This window comes from Ipomoea nil, unplaced genomic scaffold (assembly GCF_001879475.1).
Source record: "Ipomoea nil cultivar Tokyo-kokei standard unplaced genomic scaffold, Asagao_1.1 scaffold0804, whole genome shotgun sequence".
Taxonomy (NCBI): Eukaryota; Viridiplantae; Streptophyta; class Magnoliopsida; order Solanales; family Convolvulaceae; genus Ipomoea; species Ipomoea nil.
This window is the reverse complement of record NW_017617232.1, coordinates 2,101,249-2,120,486: the sequence shown is the minus strand read 5'-3', so window position 1 is coordinate 2,120,486 and position 19,238 is coordinate 2,101,249. Positions and strand designations below refer to the sequence as shown.

The 19,238-nt window shown below is 28.9% G+C and overlaps 1 protein-coding gene across 2 annotated transcripts; it reads left to right on the top strand.

Moving 5' to 3' along the window:
- LOC109177222 (pathogenesis-related protein 5) lies at positions 1-2,070 on the top strand. Of its 2 annotated transcripts, none has more exons than XM_019326536.1 (2): positions 1-205; positions 1,186-2,070. In XM_019326536.1, the coding sequence occupies exons 1-2, from the start codon at positions 154-156 to the stop codon at positions 1,971-1,973; spliced, it is 840 nt and encodes a 279-aa protein (XP_019182081.1). In that variant the 5' UTR covers positions 1-153; the 3' UTR covers positions 1,974-2,070. The 2 variants fall into 2 exon arrangements, with proteins under 2 accessions (XP_019182081.1, XP_019182082.1); XM_019326537.1 differs by having other exon boundaries at positions 3-205; positions 1,189-2,070.
- Positions 2,071-19,238: the final 17,168 nt, after the last annotated feature.

Sequence of the window (19,238 nt, the reverse complement as noted above, 5' to 3'; positions counted from 1 at the left end):
ATCTCCTTAGGTTTATAGACATGGCAAATCATTTCTTTAACTGCACACCACTTTTGCTCTCCTCCTACACGTATTCCCCCGCCAAAACATGCAATTTATTTCCTCCTCCCTCTTCATCTCTTCCATCACCAAATCAAATTCTTCTTACCAAACATGGCTGCATTTCATCTCCCAATTTTCTTCACTTTTTTGTTTATACTTTCAGGTATTTTTCATTTTTTTTTCAAGTAATTTCTAATTTTCATTTTTCAGTTATTACATTACATAAGCTTTTAATTTTCAAGTTTGAAATCAATAAATTTTGCTTCTCAACTATTTAAAAGGTGTCATTTTTATTTAGCCTGCAAATTAGATATGTCACATTTAGAATGTCTTTGGTAAATATTTGTTAGCTGATTGGGTTAGTGGCTTTAACTAGTTGATAACATTAGCTGATTGTAGAAAAGTGTTTGGTAAATTAGTTGTTAACTGATAGTTGATTAAATGCAAAATGACTTCCCAAAAAGGTGAATTTTCCAAAAAAATTGATAAAAAAACTGTTTTGAGCAGCTTTTTTAATTTTAGTATTTTGAAGCAATAAGTTGTTAAAAAAGCTAATTAATCAAACACTCATATTGATTGTTTAATCAAGTTAAACAACTAACAGTGATCAAATAAGCTAAAATTAACTGATAAGCTAATTATGTTACCAAACAAGACCTTAGTTTTCATAAATATTCAAAGTAACACATTCGTTGGCAACTTCAAACTCAAAATAAAAAGAAATAAAAATAAACAAGAGTATTAATTGATAGATTACCAAGACTATATGGTCTAATGGTATCCGGGTTGGACTTCCATATGAAAAATTATGAGTTTGAGCCTCAGAGTGGGGGCGTAACTAATTAACCTTGATTCTTGTGGAAAGGAAAACCCATTCAAATAATATGAGCATTGGTGGATACTTTAATTTATATTTTTTTTCTTAATAATTATTTTCGCATTCAAGCTAATTACTTTAGCCCATATGAGTTATATGTTACGTTCGCCATTATAATGGTCGGATCTAAATTAAGTATTGAGTATTATAAATTTATAATATTGTCACTTTTAATTAAATATTCGTTAAGCAGTCTAATCGTTTATATTTAAATTAAATTTTAAGAAAAATTCACTAAAATTATCCTTTAATTTATTGCTTTCAACTAGGGGCAAGAATATGTCAAGGGTCGAGAGTTTTCACAATAGTAAACGGCTGCAAAGAAACGATTTGGCCGGCGGTGATCCCCGGGGATAGCTTCAACGGCGGCGGGTTTGCTTTAAAACCCGGCCAGTCCGTGGTTTACACGGCCCCGGTGTCGTGGAGCGGGAGAATATGGGCCCGAACCGGATGCAATTTCGACCGGACCGGCAACGGTTCGTGCCAAACCGGCAGCTGCGGCACAACTCTGAAATGCTCCGGCTCCGGCAAAACTCCGGTCTCGCTGGCGGAATTCACCCTGGCCTCCCCGGACTTCTACGACGTCAGCCTCGTCGACGGCTTCAACGTGCCGATGTCGGTGACGCCGCTAAACGGCAAGGGGAACTGCAGCGTGGCCGGGTGCGTGGCGGACCTCCGGCCCAACTGCCCGTCGGAGCTCGCCGTTAAAGCCAACGGGAAGATTATTGCCTGCCGGAGCGCGTGCGACGTGTTCAACACCGACGAGTACTGCTGCAAGGGCGTGTACGGGAACCCGTCGACGTGCCAGCCCACCTATTACTCCAAGAAGTTCAAGCAGGCTTGCCCCACCGCGTACAGCTACGCGTACGATGATCCGACCAGCATTTTCACTTGCTCCTCGGCCGACTATGTGGTCGCTTTCTGCTCCTCCAAGAAGCGCCAAGTGTGTTCGTACCACGACCACCGCCTCGGATGCAGCGGATCGAATGGGTTCAGATCGTTAATCAGCGGATTCTTGATGGTTCTTGCGGCTATTTCATGGTTCATTTTTTAAATATGCATGTTCACACAGGAATATATGGAAAAAATACAGTATGTCGTCTATGTATCCTTGTAATGAAGAGTAAATGATTTCTTCTCTTTCTCAATAATATTTTAATTTTTTTTTTTATCAATATCTATTTTTCTATTTTTCCAGAATTTATTATTTAATTTAAATAAATTATTCTTTGTTATAGAATATAATAACTTTGAGTCGAGTTGATGTGAATTCAATTACCTTAGATATAGTGATCTTCATGTGAGTAAATATCCCAATTTATAACATGTTATCGGCACAAACGCTTTGCATCCTTGGTGAACTGCCACCATGTAACGCTATCACTATTTGAGGATACAAATTAAAAGAAAAATTCAATTCCTATGCATGTAGAAAACTTCATTATATTCATTCATTATTGAAATAAGAGTCAAATAGGTTATCGAACTACACACCAAAATGCAATTAGGTCATTGAACTAAAAAAATATACAATCAGGTCCCTAAATTAACCAATTTCATGTCATTAGTCCAATTGACATGTTTTTCAAGTTTCTAACAGGTCACCCCAAATTTAAAATATTTTTTAAAAATAATTATTTAAAGCTAATTATTTAATTTTATTTTTTTTAAAGAAAGAGAATGACTCTGCCGGAGACGAAGAAGTTTCTTCCTCGGGACCAAATTGGTTATTGTGCAGTGAAAATTGTAACAGATGTACCCGAAGCTATTTCTGTAATAGGATCACCTTTGGTAGAATTATTGCGCATGAGCGCTAGTGTGGGACAATCTACTTTGACTCGTTTTTATAGTTTACACACTTTTGTATTGCCGCTTCTTACTGCCGTATTTATGTTAATGCACTTTTCAATGATACGTAAACAAGGTATTTCTGGGCCTTTGTAGAGAAAATCTTATAAAGATTTGTGATCTATCATTTATCACTTGGGGGAGGAAGAATAGTATTTCATTGCTACAATTATGGATTATTGAAAATAATAAGACATGAGTTTGGATATTTCCCTTTAACTATTCATTGATGTCAAATAAATAAATAATATTTTAAATAAATATAAATATGGGGAGTTGAAGGGAATTCTTTGAAGAGAAAATGGATTATGGGAGTGTGTAATCTGAACTATTGATTTGTCTATGTAGACAAATGCCTGTCACATTGGAATTCCCAACCAAATGTGTCTTTGTTCCAATCGGCGCATAAACCCTATGTGAGTCATAGGCAGGTTTGCTTGAAGAGAATTTTTTCTATGATCACACCCGAATCATGTTGTATATGAGCAGGCTTCGTAAAATCCAGTATTTAAGATTAAAAAAAAAATTGACTGACTTTAGATACTTTAATTTAGAATAGTATGTAAATGCATCCATTTCCTCTGCATTGGCACGATCTCTATAAGACTATCGGAGTGAAACAAGGGATCTAAAGAAGAACGGAAGCTAGACTTTATTTAGTAACAAGTAAACCTTGTATGGGTATCTTCAAATAGTTTTGGATAAATACTAATTGTAAGGTCTGAGACGACCCAAAAAGCACTTGATCTTATCATGATTTGTAAGCCTACGTGGGTCTTGAGTATTGACTTGTAAGAACTTAATTCTCTGTAATGGATAGGGTCACCTTCGTAAAAAAAGAATTCTTTCCAATTTTTCTTACACTGAACCATTCTTATTTATATCATATATATGTGAATATAGAGAGTTTCTTCGTAGCCGGCGCGACGTTTTTTTTTTTTTTAAATCATTATTTTTAAAAAAATATTTAAAATTTGGGGTGACCTATTAGAAACCTGAAAACCCTGCAAATTGAACTATTGCTCGAAATTGGTTAGTTTAGGAACCCAAGTGCATGTTTTTTTTTTTTGTTCAATGGCCTAATTGCATTTTGGTGTATAGTTCGATGACATATTTGAACCTTATTCCTTCATTATTTGATGATACTCATATTTACATTTATTTTTCAATCCATGTATAATAATAATAATAATAATAATAATAATAATAATAATAATAATAATAATAATATTTGATATGAATTATTTCTCAAATATACCTCCCTATACGTTTGAGAAATTTACTCGATATTCGAGTCAGGATCGAGTGTCCCTTAAAAAATATTTTATTCCTAAAGGGTTATAGCCCTCACCTATATAAGGGCCCTAACCCTTCAACACAAGGGGGGAGGGGGGCCTTCAACAACACAACTCTCAATACAACTCACAAATCCTCTCCTCTACTCTCTCCTTAGAGAAATTATACAATGGCTAGCCAAAGCCAATTTTTCACTCTTCACATATGTTTTTACATACACACTGTATAGATCGGGTGAATTTATTCTATCAAAAATAATAATAATAATAATAATAATAATAATAATAATAATAATAATAATAATAATAATAATAATAATAATAATAATAATAATAATAATAATAATAATTATTATTATTATTATTATTATTATTATTATTATTATTATTATTATTATTATTATTATTATTATATGTGTGTATGTAAATAATAATTTAATATCATTATAATTAAAGTATGTATTTAATTTAGATAATGATATAATGAAAAAATGGTTTTTCAATGCTTGTAAAATTTTCAAAAAGATATTTTTGGATCGCACAAGTCCAAATTGTTTATAGTGTGATTATAAAATTGTAAGCCATAATTTTAATTTGGGGTATTACTATTTATTTTGTTTGTGAGGTTTATAAGTGTTGAGCACCCAATTGCTCACGCTCACACTCAAAATGGACTTGCTGATTCATTGATAAGAAGAACTAATTAAAATAATAGCTAGAACTTTGTTAATACATTCCAAGTTGTCTAGTTCAACCCAGGGTCATGCTATTTTGCATGTTGATGAACTTAATATATATATATATATATATATATATATATATATATATATATATATATATATATATATATATAGAGGGACGCACTCAGGTGCGAATAAGTGCCCAGGAAAGAAATGCGAACGAATCAGCGCGTGACACGTGTCCAGATCTAATAACTTAAAAAAAAATGCGGTGGCATTTTCGTAAATAATTGAACATCGAAGTGCAAGTAAAATCTCTTATAAGTGCACCTATTTTCACCTATAAGTGCATGTAATTTTGCCTTGTTAGCATTCACTTTCCGCAACCATTCATGCACCTGGGTGTGCTTATAACTATATGTGCAACTATTTATAACTATAGGTGCAACTACTTATAACTATATGTGCAACTACTTTCACCTATAAGTGCATGTAATTTTGTCTTGTTAACATTCATTGATCTGAGTTCAGCGGGTAGTAATACTCCTGAAAACCACTCGCAAACATTCATACACCTAGATGCAACTACTTATACCTATGTGTGCAACTACTTATAACTATATGTGCAACTACTTAGAACTATAAGTGCAACTAAGTATTGATGCTCAGTGTAAATTTTTACTTGCACCTATAATACATTTTACATGCACTTGTAATACATTTTACTTGCACTTCGATGTTCAATTATTTACGAAAATGCCACCGTATTTTTTTTAAAAAATCAGTGTTTCTCATCCATTAGATCTGGACACGTGGACGAACATAATCCATTCCTATTTCGCGCCTGGGCGAGCCGTTCGCACCCGAGTGCAACTCTATATATATATATATATATATATATATATATATATATATATATATATATATATATATATAATTGCACACTTGCACCCCACTTCATCCAACACTCTGTTTCCTAGACAACTTGTGTCAAGATTTGAACTAGATATATAACACTTACGCATCTTTGGTTGTGCTATTTAAGTGCACATTGCACCTCCACTGAATACTAAAATGGGTTTCTAAAAAAGACTTGTGATATATATTGGGTTCAATTTATTGTCAATAAGACAATAATTAGGTATTTGAAACCTAAGATCGGTGACTTGTTTACTGCATGATTTGTATAATATTGTCGTGTTTCCCATACTTGAGAATGAAAAGGCATCAACATAAAAAATCTCATGAGATGATGAAGATAACTTTAAACATTTAGATTTGCATGTACCACAATGTGAACAAGAGCAAATGATTATCCATTTACATGCCATAGCTAATAACTTGTTCGATGCATTTAACCATGTGAGCAAAGTGACTATATTACATGTATTTTCCATAATATATCAATTTACCTATTTTGGCAATTACATTTGGGCATGACAACTCAACTTTCACTTTTTTGGCATAAGGTTATATTATGTTATAGGGCTTGACTCATATGAGAACCACTCTCATTATGAGAATTGTGGACATTTAGGTTGTCCATTTAGTACATCTAATGGTTGAAACTTGAAGAAAAATAAGAAAATAATGAGGTTAGTTTTATAAATATTGTAAATTTTGAAGTTTATAATAATTATGAAACTTGCCATGTCTTTTTTTTTTTTTACTTTATTTTCAACCGTTAAATATACTATATGGACAATCCAGTGTGGTTCTCATAAGAGTCAAACCCAGACAGAGAGAGGGGGAGGGAGGATATATATATATATATATATATATATATATATATATATATATATATATATATATATATATATATATATATAGAGAGAGAGAGAGAGAGAGATAGAGAGAGAGTTCATGTGAGAACATGTTCTCAGATAAAAAGTGATGATTGATCTTATCCATCCACTTTGCTGGATTAATGATTGAGAATTGCTGGAAAATAAGGGAAAAAGGGAGTGATTAGTTTTATAAATACTAGTATATTTTCAGCCGTGCGATGCACAGAATGGATTGTTATAATATATTAAGAATATTTAGATCGATATATAATTATTTAAATTATAACATAAAATATTATATAGTGTAATTGAAATTATGGTTTAGATCGTTTATGTTTGTTGATGTTATCATTGCATGAATTCGAGCAAATAATTGCTCAAATTAATAGCTAATGTCTAGACTTCCTTCATGTGTCCCATTAACTATTCTTATTTCGACAATGTGATCTACCAATCTTGTCACGTCGAGGCGCGTAGCGTTGCAAAGACCAAGATAATGGTCTATGTTCCGCAATAACATAACAGGTGCAATAATTGTATTTATTCTCTTATTATCTTTAAATTGTTTTCAAGATATATATGGCTTTTTTGAAAGGAGATATATATGGCTTAATATATGTTAAAGACATAAACTAAGGACCTTGTGGTCCAATGATACCAAGTTGAACTTCTACATGAGAGATTGTGGGTTCAAGCCTTAATTGAGTTAATATATTCAAAAAATATATTAAAGACATTTGTCAATTGTCACTGTTGTTCTTCAATTTTTAAAATGGTACATATATTTGCTAATGTCTTACTCTTACTCCTCACATATATGTTAAAACTCCCAATTCTGCAATGTGTCACTGTCTTTGTGAAGATAAACACTTAAATCAAACAAGCTAGGAAACATGAGAATATAATGAAAATACTATACACAACAAATACAGGGAAATGCACTACATATATGCTTTGTACACCAATGAAGAAGAATTTGAGTTAATTGGGGAGACGATTATTTTAGAGACTATAAATATCCATCTCTCAATATACATATTCACTTGTTCTCTTCTCTCATCTTCTCTCGTCTAAACATCGGAAGTCGGGTTCACCTATGATTAAATTGTGTGGTGCATGCATAATTTTTGAGAAATTGTTTTTAAGGCAGTGTCTTATACACGTCACAGATATTCCATTCCTGAAAAATTGTTCTTTCTAACCTACATAAACGTTCACTACGACATTTTCTTACTTTTCGCAACATTTTGACTTTCTCATAGCTTCCATAGTTTATAGAATTTTTTAGAAGCATCTATATAACACTAGTATTTGTAAAGATGTATGGAATTTTCTAGAACATTGTAGAACCTTAAGGTTGTGTAGAGATTTATGGAGGGTTCTAAGTATTGATTCTTAGCCATAGGATTTAGTGGATCTCCGCCAGCTGTTTAGGAGGTGAAATGAGTATAAATACCTTCATGAGACTCATTTGTAAACCACCGCTAAAATTCAAAGTATTCAAGTAATTCAATTATATTAATAAGTAATGTAATGTTAGTCCCTCCGTATGTTGCGGAAGACAAATAAAAAATAGCCTTCCTTCTCCCTGCTAGCAGCTGTCTGCACATACATCCAATTAAAAAAATATGAGCACATTATAATTAATAAAACTTAATAGTAGATTATTATTATTATAACAATATATAGTTTACTTCAGGGAGCAGATTTCACAGAAGCTAAGATGGATTAAGATTTAACAAAATTAAATTTGAGGGATCCCTGCACTCAAAGCATGCATAAACTTGGGTTACAAAAATAAGGTTATCAAAGACTTGTGGGGTGCCTACGCCAACAGGCTTATCAGCCTCGTCACCATCTGCAGACTTATCAGTCTCGTCGCCAGCAGCAGCAGGCTTATCAGCCTCGTCCTCGTCAGCAATAGGCTCAGTAACAGCAGCAGGCTTATCAACCTTGTCGCCAGCAGGAGGCTTATCAACCTTGTCGCCAGCAGCAGGCTTATCAACCTCGTCATCAGCAATAGCAGCAGGCTTAATTATCAGCGTCGCCAGCAACAATAGGCTTATCAGTCTCGTCGTTAGCAAACCTAATGCATTTTAAAATAAGCAATAACTGCGTATTATAAGCAATAATTGCATATTGGCGTAGAAAAAATATAGCTGAGGCGACATGCCATTTTATTATGAGCTCCCTTACTAAAATACATCATTTTAAATTCTAAACATTATTATCGTGCAACAGTATTATACATGATCTTACATAAATATTCTAAACAGTATCAATATTATGTAATTCTTAATACGTACGTGTTGTATTACCAATTAATGCTCTCCAAGTGCAAATATCAAATGAGGTCGAGTGCCCAATTTAAATTTAAATATGACTACGGAGTGTTCACTACATAATGCGCATAACTAAATTCGGCCAGACACAATTTTTTTTTCTAATTCATATACACTTTAAAACTTAAGTAATATGAAGTATCTATCTAGTAATCTATTCAATGCAAGCTCGCAGTTTTTAATTCAACTGGAATATATTGTAGAATTATAGTACGAATAGGAAAGTAGAAAACAATATATTGTATTAGGAATTGCATTACACTATTTTACAATATTATGCAAATCTTAATAGGACTGTTTTGGGCGGGAAGCTAAAGTTTGAGGATTTTGTTTTTATATATAGTTTAGAGAGTAAATACCCAAAATGGTCCCTCGACTATAGCTAAATTCATAAATTGGTCCTTGACTTTCAATTTTAACCAATTAAGTCCTTAACTTTGCAATTTTAACGCGATTTGGTCCTCCATCTATTTGACCGTTTGTTGACTATGATTTTTGAGGATATATATGCAATTTCATGGTCCATCGTCGATTTTTTAAAGTTCCAGTTGCATTTTCAGACCACACTGTTACATTTGAATCCACACCGAAAGCAATCTGCCAAATCATGTCCCCTTTCTTCATCCTCCCTTTGAATTCAATGTACGTAGTTGAGTTCGTACCAGAGTGAAGAAAATAACGTCTTTCCGAACAGGTGCAGCGTCATCCTGGAGGCCTCTATGTGCTCCGGGGAGAGCTGCAGGTTCTTCTAGAGATCGTCGATGACGGCGCGGGCGCGGGCGTTAATGCAGAAGTGTTCGAAGGACCAAATCGTGTTAAAATTGCAAAGTTAAGGACTTAATTGGTTAAAATTGAAAGTTGAGGACCAATTTGTGAATTTAGCTATAGTTGAGGGACCATTTTGGGTATTTACTCTAGTTTAGATTACAAACTTGAAAGTTAATTATAAAACTGAACACACACACACACACACACACACACACACATATATATATACACACACTAGCATTTTGTAGCGCGATGCGCGAAAATTCATGCCTAATATTAAAACGTTGATAAATAATTAAATACCAATAATTAAAAATTATAATTCGAATTATATATACACAAATAATATATGTATTTTATACACACATATATGATTTACTATTCATAGAAATTTAATTAAAATATAATCAACAATTAAATTAATTATATAATGATATTAATAAAATGATAATTAAATAATAGGAAAAAGATATGATAGATATATGTGTATGGTAATAATGATGGAGTTATAAATGTTAGAATTAAAAAGTAACGGTGTAAGGATAGTTTTTTAAAACAAGAATGTAGTAGGGATAATTTTGTCTAATAATAATGAAGTGTATAACATTTAAAGTAAAATGTATACATTTATTAGCATACAAAAAGAGGAACATAAATCAAGGATATAACATCTATTGAGACTTATTATGTGTTTTAGATATTAATGACTAAATGAGAACCACCATTTATGTGAGAACGTAAGAACTAACACGAACGCACACAAACTATTCCAATGTAGATTGTGTGCATAGAATATTAGCTAGATTGTGTGCATTGATGTAGAAGACTATGTACATTTATATACATATTCACAGATTCTCACTGGAAAATGGTGAAGATTCTCATTGGAACATCACTATATCTACTATCTACTATACTAATAAGAGCCCAAGAGAGTTAGGCCTATAATGGGTAGAAAAAATGGTGGTCAAATTTTTTAATCAAATGAATGGCTCAGATTGATCTGATTTTAATTTTTCCTTAAGATTTCCTAATTTATCCTTAATGAATATGATTTTCCGTTAACTTTTCCGTTAAATATTATCTTTTCCGTTAATTTCTGTTAGTTCACCATTAACTTACTTATTGATTTCAATAACAAAGGTCTTAGGTTCGAACCCCATGCCAATCAAAGTTGGCATAATTAGTACTCTATTTTATTTTTATTAAATTAAATAATGATTTAGTAGCTACAACAAAAAATAATACATATGCATTTCTTTAGTTTAGAATTATGTGTCTACAATGTCTTTATTCAGAAAAAAATTATTCATTATCAATAAATTAAATAAGAGAAATAATTTCATTAGTTATATTGTCTTTATTTTTCTCCAATATAAAAATTCTTTACATTCAAATTCATCAATGGTTTATATTCGCTACATTGTCCTTACAATGTCTTTATTAAAAAAAAATTATTCATTATTAATAAATTAATTAAGAGAAATAATTTTTATTAGTTATATTGTCTTTATTTTTCTCCAATGTAAAAGTTCTTTACATTCAAATTCATCAATTGATTATATTCACTACATTGTCTATTATCTTTTTTTTTGTGCACTATTTTTTTTAATTAAATATCAAAGTTATAATACAAAATAAGCTATATATTTATTTACCAAGTATTTTATTAATACCATGAAAAAAATAAAAAAAATATAATTAATAAAGCCAATAATATTAACTACTTGAGAGATTTGTTGACTGAGAGCGTATTCAAATCACACAACAAATTAAAGTGACAACTACCTTGCAATGTCCTTGTTTGACAATGAGCAGTTAGCGGTAGCGGATTTGACCAGCGAATTATATCAACGGTTGGTAAAAATATATTTAAAAAAAATTAGTTGTTTAGATTTACATGTAAAATGACCTAAGGGTATAAATATATTTAATAATAATAATAATAATAACAACAACAATAATAATTGTTTAAAAAATATAATTAAGCCAATCATATTAATTAACTACTTGGGGGATTTATTGACAAAAAGAGTATCCGAATCACACAACAAATTGAAGTGGAAAACTACATTTCAATGTCCTTGTTTGGTAATCAGCAGTTAGCTCTTCAATATTATTATACATTTAATATTTTATGCCTTAATTTTTATTTGTCCTCCCTTATGTCCAGTATTTGGTTTCAACCATACCTATACAATTATTTTATTGACAATTATAATCAATCTTGACTATATTATTTTGCATTTGTAAATTTAGAATTACCTATTTAAATATGCAAATTCAACATTCAATTATATATGCATGAATAATTCAAATAAAATCTTGCATTGATATACTTTAAACTACTTAAAAAAAAAACATTATGCATTATCTCAATCGCGCAATGCGCGTAAAAAACTAGTATATATATATAATGCAAAAGCCTACAGAATTAGTGGTGTTTTGGACGTTTTGGGGCCCTTTAATTTATTTGGAAAAAATTGTCAGGTAACATATAAATTGAGTAAACTTCAAAGCAAAGAAATGTTGCATCCCCTCCATTTTCGAGTTAAATGTCATTATGACACCACTAGTCCACTATAAAATACCCATTACTTATTTTGTAAATTGTAAGCAATCTGTTGTAGGCCCCATGGCGTTACCATCGCAAACTATATCGTGTTACTATTGATGGTGCGCTAAACCCTGTGTCCAATAACTAAATAATAATCTATAAATAATACGCAGTATCAATAATAACACTTAGGGGTGTATTCAATCAAGACTTTTAAAGTAATTAATTTTAAATGACTTTTATAGACTTTTTTATAATTTTTAAAATTTTCATCAACTTTGTACAAATTTATAAAAATTCGTAGGACAAACATTTATAAACTTTTAAAAACTTTTTCATATTAAAAACTCTACAAAATCATTAAAACTTTAAATTAAATACACCTTTATAAACATTTCATAACTTCTATTAATACATTATTTATAATTTTCTTACATAATACGGAGTATATTTTTATAAATTATAAATAAATTAATGCATTGTAAAAAGATCTCGGTGCCAATGGTAATTCTGCTGCGACCAACAGCAGCTTGCTATTGGTTGCAACAAAAAAAATTATTGTGAATGACGATAAATAATAAATTTATTGGTAATAATTTTTGTTATGATTTTTTTATATATAAATACTAGTATTTGCACCCGTGCGATGCACGGAATAGATTTGTTGTAATATATTAAGAATATATAAATTAATATATAATTATTTAAATTAGAACATCAAATATTATATAGTGCAATTTTGATGTTATCATTGCTTGAATTTGTGCAAATATTTGATCAAATTAATAGCTAATGTCTAGATGTAAGCATGCGGTGCTATAACTTTGAAGATTTTATTTATCATTGTTTAGTATTTTCATAAATTAGTCAAATGTGCTCGTTCTCTAACAACTCAGTTATATAAATGAATTGTTATCCTTATTCATTTGTATGGAAGATATGTGTTTTTTATCTAGATATATAGCAATTTTTTCATTTAAAAAAAAAAAAACTTAATATCACCGATTATATTTAAACCTCTTTGTAGACGACAATGGTAGTGGCAACACAATCTTGTTCATCTTCGCCTAGAACTAACACCTTCAATCTATCAGGACGGATTACTTTGGTGAAAATATATAATGGTAGAATATTACTCAATTAGTTATACTTGTATATTTTCAATCAATTAGTAATATCATATTCATTTTCAGCCAATTATTCTTTTTTATTTTCAGTCAATTAGTGAATTAGAATATCAAATGCAGTGTTATTTTTTACCTAATTTTCGTTCCATTTTTAATTGATGATGTAGATATTATTATTAAAATATTTCCGTTCCATTTTTAATTTACCTTTACTATTATTCAGGGGCGGAGTCAGCATGGGGGCAGCTGCCCCCCCCACCCCCTACCCCCACCCCTACCCCTACCCCTACCCCTACCCCTATATTATCCTTGTATGTATATATGTATATATAGAACAAATTAAAGTATTAGTAAATGAAACACAGAAGTGTTAACATGTGTTGGTTTAGTGCAGTTGGCTAGGCGGGCGTTTAGCCTTTTGTTAGGTCGAGGGCTCGAATCCTGTGGTGCTAGTAAATTTTATGACTATTTATTATTAATTGTTAGGCTATTGCTTCAACACAATTTCATATATATAAAATGAGATGTGTACTTTATAATTTATTTTCTATTCTAATTAATTCATCAAATTAATTATGTTTCATATTTTATTATAAATATTTTTATAAAGTTTTGATATGTTTTATTTTTTACTTATATATCCAAAAATATTTATAATTATACTTCTTTAAGTGTTTCATTTTTTTAAAACTATTTTTTTTTTTTTTGTAATGTTCTGCCCCCACTGACAAAAAATCTTGGCTCCGCCACTGCTATTATTTAAAATATGCATTTACTATTGATAATGTAGAATATTAGTATTGAAATATTTTCCTCCAATTTCTAATTTCCATTCCATTTTTAATTAACATGCAATGATCTGACCATTTCTTTTTTTTTTTAGTCAATTATGGATCCTTTTGCAGTCAATTATTAATATTCATTTTCTTTTATATTTTCAGTCAATTAGTAATATTAGATTCATTTTCAGTCAATTATTCTTTTTAATTTTCAATAAATTAGTTAATTAGAATATAGATGCAGTTATATTTTTACCTAATTTTCGTTCCATTTTAATTTAATGATGTAGAATATTATTAATGAAATATTTTCGTTTCATTTTTAATTTACCTTTACTATTTTTGGAAATATGCCTTTACTATTTGATGATGTAAAATATTATAATTGAAATATTTTCTTTCCATTTTTAATTTTCCTTTACTTCTTAAAAAAAAAAAAAAAAAAAAAAAGACTTTGGACTTACCAATACTTGCCCACATTGATGGCCAAATAATTATGTTTGTAAGAGGAGCAATTTATATAGAGGAGCTCAAAAGCTCATCTTTCCAGACAATTTTAATGTGAGATCAAAATGATACCACATTATTTACAAAGGAGCCAGTGGCTCACTTTTGTCTTCTTCTTATTTTTTAATTTTAATTTTATTTTATATATCGTTTTGTTTGGATTATTATTATTATTGTTATTATTATTATTATTGATTAGTTGTTGTTGTTATTATTGTTATTGTTATTATTTTAATTTTAATTGTAATTTAATTTTATTATTATTACATTATTACATAGGGTTTTTATTATACTTCAACAATAATATTATCAATTATATTATAGAATATAATACCATACATAATAGTACTAATTATGCAATATTACCAATTAATAGATTTTATTTAATTTCCATTTGACATTTACATACCAAATAAGCTTTACTACAAAAGTTTGGACGGGAAAAATGAAATAGGATGATTTTATATATATATATATATATATATATATATATATATATATATATATATATATATATATATATATATATATTATTACCCTAATACCAAATTTATAATTCTGACTTTAAAATTATTATTATTATTATTATTATTAACATCAACATTTGATTAGTTTTATAAATTCTGTGTAATTTATATATGCACTATGCATAAATTCTTAATTTTCTAGTATAATAATATTTTTCTGCCCATATATATATTAAATATTATTAATTGTATATAATATCTATATATAAATAATGGATGATATTACAAAAATGCCCCTATATTTTGGGGGTAATTTGGCTAGCAGGATTTTACTTTTAATTATATATAGAATAGAATATAGAATATAGATTTCCGTTCCATTTTTAATTTACTTTTACTATTGTTTAAAATATACATTTACTATTTATGATGTATAGTATTATTATTGAAATATTTTTGTACAATTTTAGTTTCCATTCCATTTTTAATTAAAATGCAATGATCTAAGCATTTATTTTTTCATATTAGTCAATTATGAATCATTTTTTTATTTGCATTCAACTATTCTTTTTCAATCAATTATTCTTTTTTATTTTCAGTGAATTAGTCCATTAGAATATTAGACGCAGTGATATTTTTACCCCATCTTCATTCCATTTTTAATTGATGATCTAGAATATTATTATAGAAATATTTCTGAAGGGGATACCCACATATACAATTTACACCTACACCAAGGCTCAAACTCTAGAACTCCCAGATAGAGGAGCAACCTGATACCAATGGACCACAAGGTCCTTGGTATTTTTAATTTACCTTTACTATTGCTTAAAATATGCATTTACTATTGATGATGTAGAATATTATTATTGAATTATTTCCTTTTCATTTTCAATTTACCTTTACTTGATGATGTAGAATATTATTATTAAAATATTTCCGTTCCATTTTTAATATTCATTCAATTGTTTAAAATTGTGAAAGATTTATGACATAATTGTGATTTGATGTATTATACTATATAATATCAAAATGCAATGATCTGACCATTTCCTTTTCCATTTTAGTCAATTATGGATCTTTTTTTTTTTCAATCAATTATTAATATTCATTTCTTAATTTATGTTTCCTTTTCTATTTTTAATTTTAATTTCTGTTTCGTTTTCTATTTTAAATTTCCAGTCAATTATTAATATTCATTTCTTTTTGTTTTACGTCCATTCCATATGTTTTTTTTTTGAATGCTACTGACTCTACATTGTAGTATCTGTTCAAACATACTTTCTCAACCTAATGAAAAGCACAAAAAGTCAACAACGCCTCCACTGAGTCTGAATCTCATAACCTCCCACATAGGAGAGGTCATTACATGTCCATTCCATTTTTAATTTACCTTTATTATTTATTATTGTTTCATTTGTTTGGGTAGGAAATCAAATAAATATAATTTTGTTTTTAATTATAGTATATATAGTATAGAACCTTTCAAAAAAAAAAAAGATAGTATAGAAGTATATATACAGATATAGATATAGATAGAGATATAGATTATTATTATTATTATTATTATTATTATTATTATTATTATTATTATTATTGACTTATATCAGATTCTATTTTCCTTTTTATTTTTTTATTTTTTTATTTTACTTTTTTACCACAAACCATGTTATTATTATTATTATTAAGTGAAATTACTAATAATATTATAGGTAAATTATAGATCCTTTTGTATTAATTTATTTATTTATTTATTATTATTATTATTGAGTTACATATCATATTTCATTTTTTTTTTACTACAAACCTTGTTATTATTATTATTATTATTAAATAGATTATGGATCCTTTTCCATTTGTCCTTTTTACTCTTAACATTATAAGTAAATTATAGATCCTTTTGTATTTTTTCATTTATCATTATTATTGTTATTATTATTATTATTATTAATTAATTAATATTATTGACTTACTTATCAAACTCGATTTTCTCTTTTTACTGCAAATCTTGTTATTATTATAAATTAAGTGAATTAGGGAATCATTTTCATATTTTCTTTTTTACTCCTAATATTATAAGTAAATTATAGATCCTTTTTGTTTTTAATAATAGTGTAATAGATGACACTTGTGCATAGATGGCTCTTATTATTGACTTACAAATGAGATTCCATTTTCCTTTTTTACTTTAAACCATGTTATTATTACTATTAAGTGAATTATGGAATCTTTTCCATTTTTCCTTTTTTTATTCCTAATATTATAAGTAAATTATAGATCCTTTTGTATTTTTCCACAACGCCACTTCTATTACCAACTCCAGCCACACTCATGATCCAATCTCAGGATACCATAGAAGATGGGTGTTTGCACATACTAATCTCATGATCCAATTATTTATTTTCTGCCCAACAATACACGGCATTCCATATATATACACATTATGTATAAGTATAGCTTTTATATATAAATAAAATACTACACACTAATTAGCTTAATTAACAATAATTACCTTAGTTACTACATATTGTATAACTGCATTGTTCTTCCGGTTATTTATCTCTAATTATTTAATTAATAAAATATTACTAATATAATTATTCCTAATATATTATTATTAGATTACATAAATGCCCTTAAGTTTTGGGGGGAAAACTTGGCTAGGAGGATTTTACTTTTATATATATATAGATGTATGAAAATAATAATAAAAATAAAAAGTATATGAATATTTATGAAAGATTTGAAATGTATCGTAAAATTTGATAGAAATTGATGAAAAATTTGTTTGGTTTAGATAGACAAAAAAAGTTTGTAGAGGAAATTGAAAAGTTTAATTTGGAGTTAGAAGGTTGTATTTTATCTATTTATATTAATGAAGAAAAAGTCTACAGAAATCCTATTTTGATAGACTCTATGAAGGTTGATAAGTTTTTGAATATCAGTAAACTTTTAAAGACTTTATAAAAGTCTGAAACGAATACCAGTAGACATTATACTTTTAAAAGTATACATGCAGAGGTCCAGGGACTTTTGAATCTATAAATCTAAATCTGATCTAAAGACTTTTGAAAAGTATTAATCGAATACCGGTAAACTTTTAAATAGTCTTTAAAAGTCTTGATGGAATACATCCCTTCAATTAGGGGAAAAAAAAAATACATAAATGCGATCCCCAAAAATAAGGCAAACATGAGTGCAAAGTATATTTTATACGACACCCTCGTACCATAGGCATACATGTAAGAAATAACATTTATACTATATAATTCAAACTCTTTTAAAAGTGAGATTGTAAATATATTAGTATAAATTTATATACTTTTTTCAATATGACCGGATAAATGCTATTTAAAAGCCTTCAGAATCTCAATTTTTTTTCTTACTCAAATAAGTTCATTTTGAGAATCAAGTTCTCATTTACCTATATATATATATATATATATATATATATATATATATATATATATATATATATATATATATATATATAGTATTTTCCTTACTGTGAATTATAATAATGATATAAGCTCTGTTTGACATTACTAACTTATAAGTTATTACTAACTTATAAACTAATTTAAAATTAAAAATTTAAAAGTTGGTAACTACTAACTTATTTTGAAACGCTACTAACTATTTATGATAAAATTTTAAAATAAGTTATCAAACAAAACATATAATTTATTTGCAACTTAAAATAAGTTATAAGGCCATCCACACTTGTGGATATTGTGGGGAGAATTCAGAATTAAATCTTCCCTTCATGAGATAATAGCTAGTGTGGACATGAGATAATTGAAAAATAATCTCCCTGCAAATGTAGGGAGATTGTCAGAAAAAAAAAAAAAAAAAAAAAAGAGAAAGAAGAAGAAGCAAGGCTGTGCGCGTTCGCGCACAGCCTTGGGCAAAAGCCGGGCGCGTGCACTGCACGCGCCCGGAGGCGCGTCAGGCGCGCCAGTCGGCGCGCCTGACGCGTCTGACTACTTTCTTTTATTTTTAATTTTTTTTTTTGTTTTGTTTTGTTTTTTTTTTTTTTTTTCTCTCCTCTCCCACACTCTCTTTCCTAATCACTCTTACATTATCTCCCCATTCTTCCCAACCAATGTGGATGCTCTAACCTAAAATAAGTTAAGATAGCAATAAAACCAATTAAAATATT

Bases quoted from the DNA above. Each gene is read 5' to 3' on its own strand.
- LOC109177222 (XM_019326536.1), top strand. From the start codon at position 154: ATGGCTGCATTTCATCTCCCAATTTTCTTCACTTTTTTGTTTATACTT. The intron at 206-1,185 runs GTATTTTTCATT...ATTGCTTTCAAC, and splicing joins TTTTTTGTTTATACTTTCAG to TAGGGGCAAGAATATGTCAA.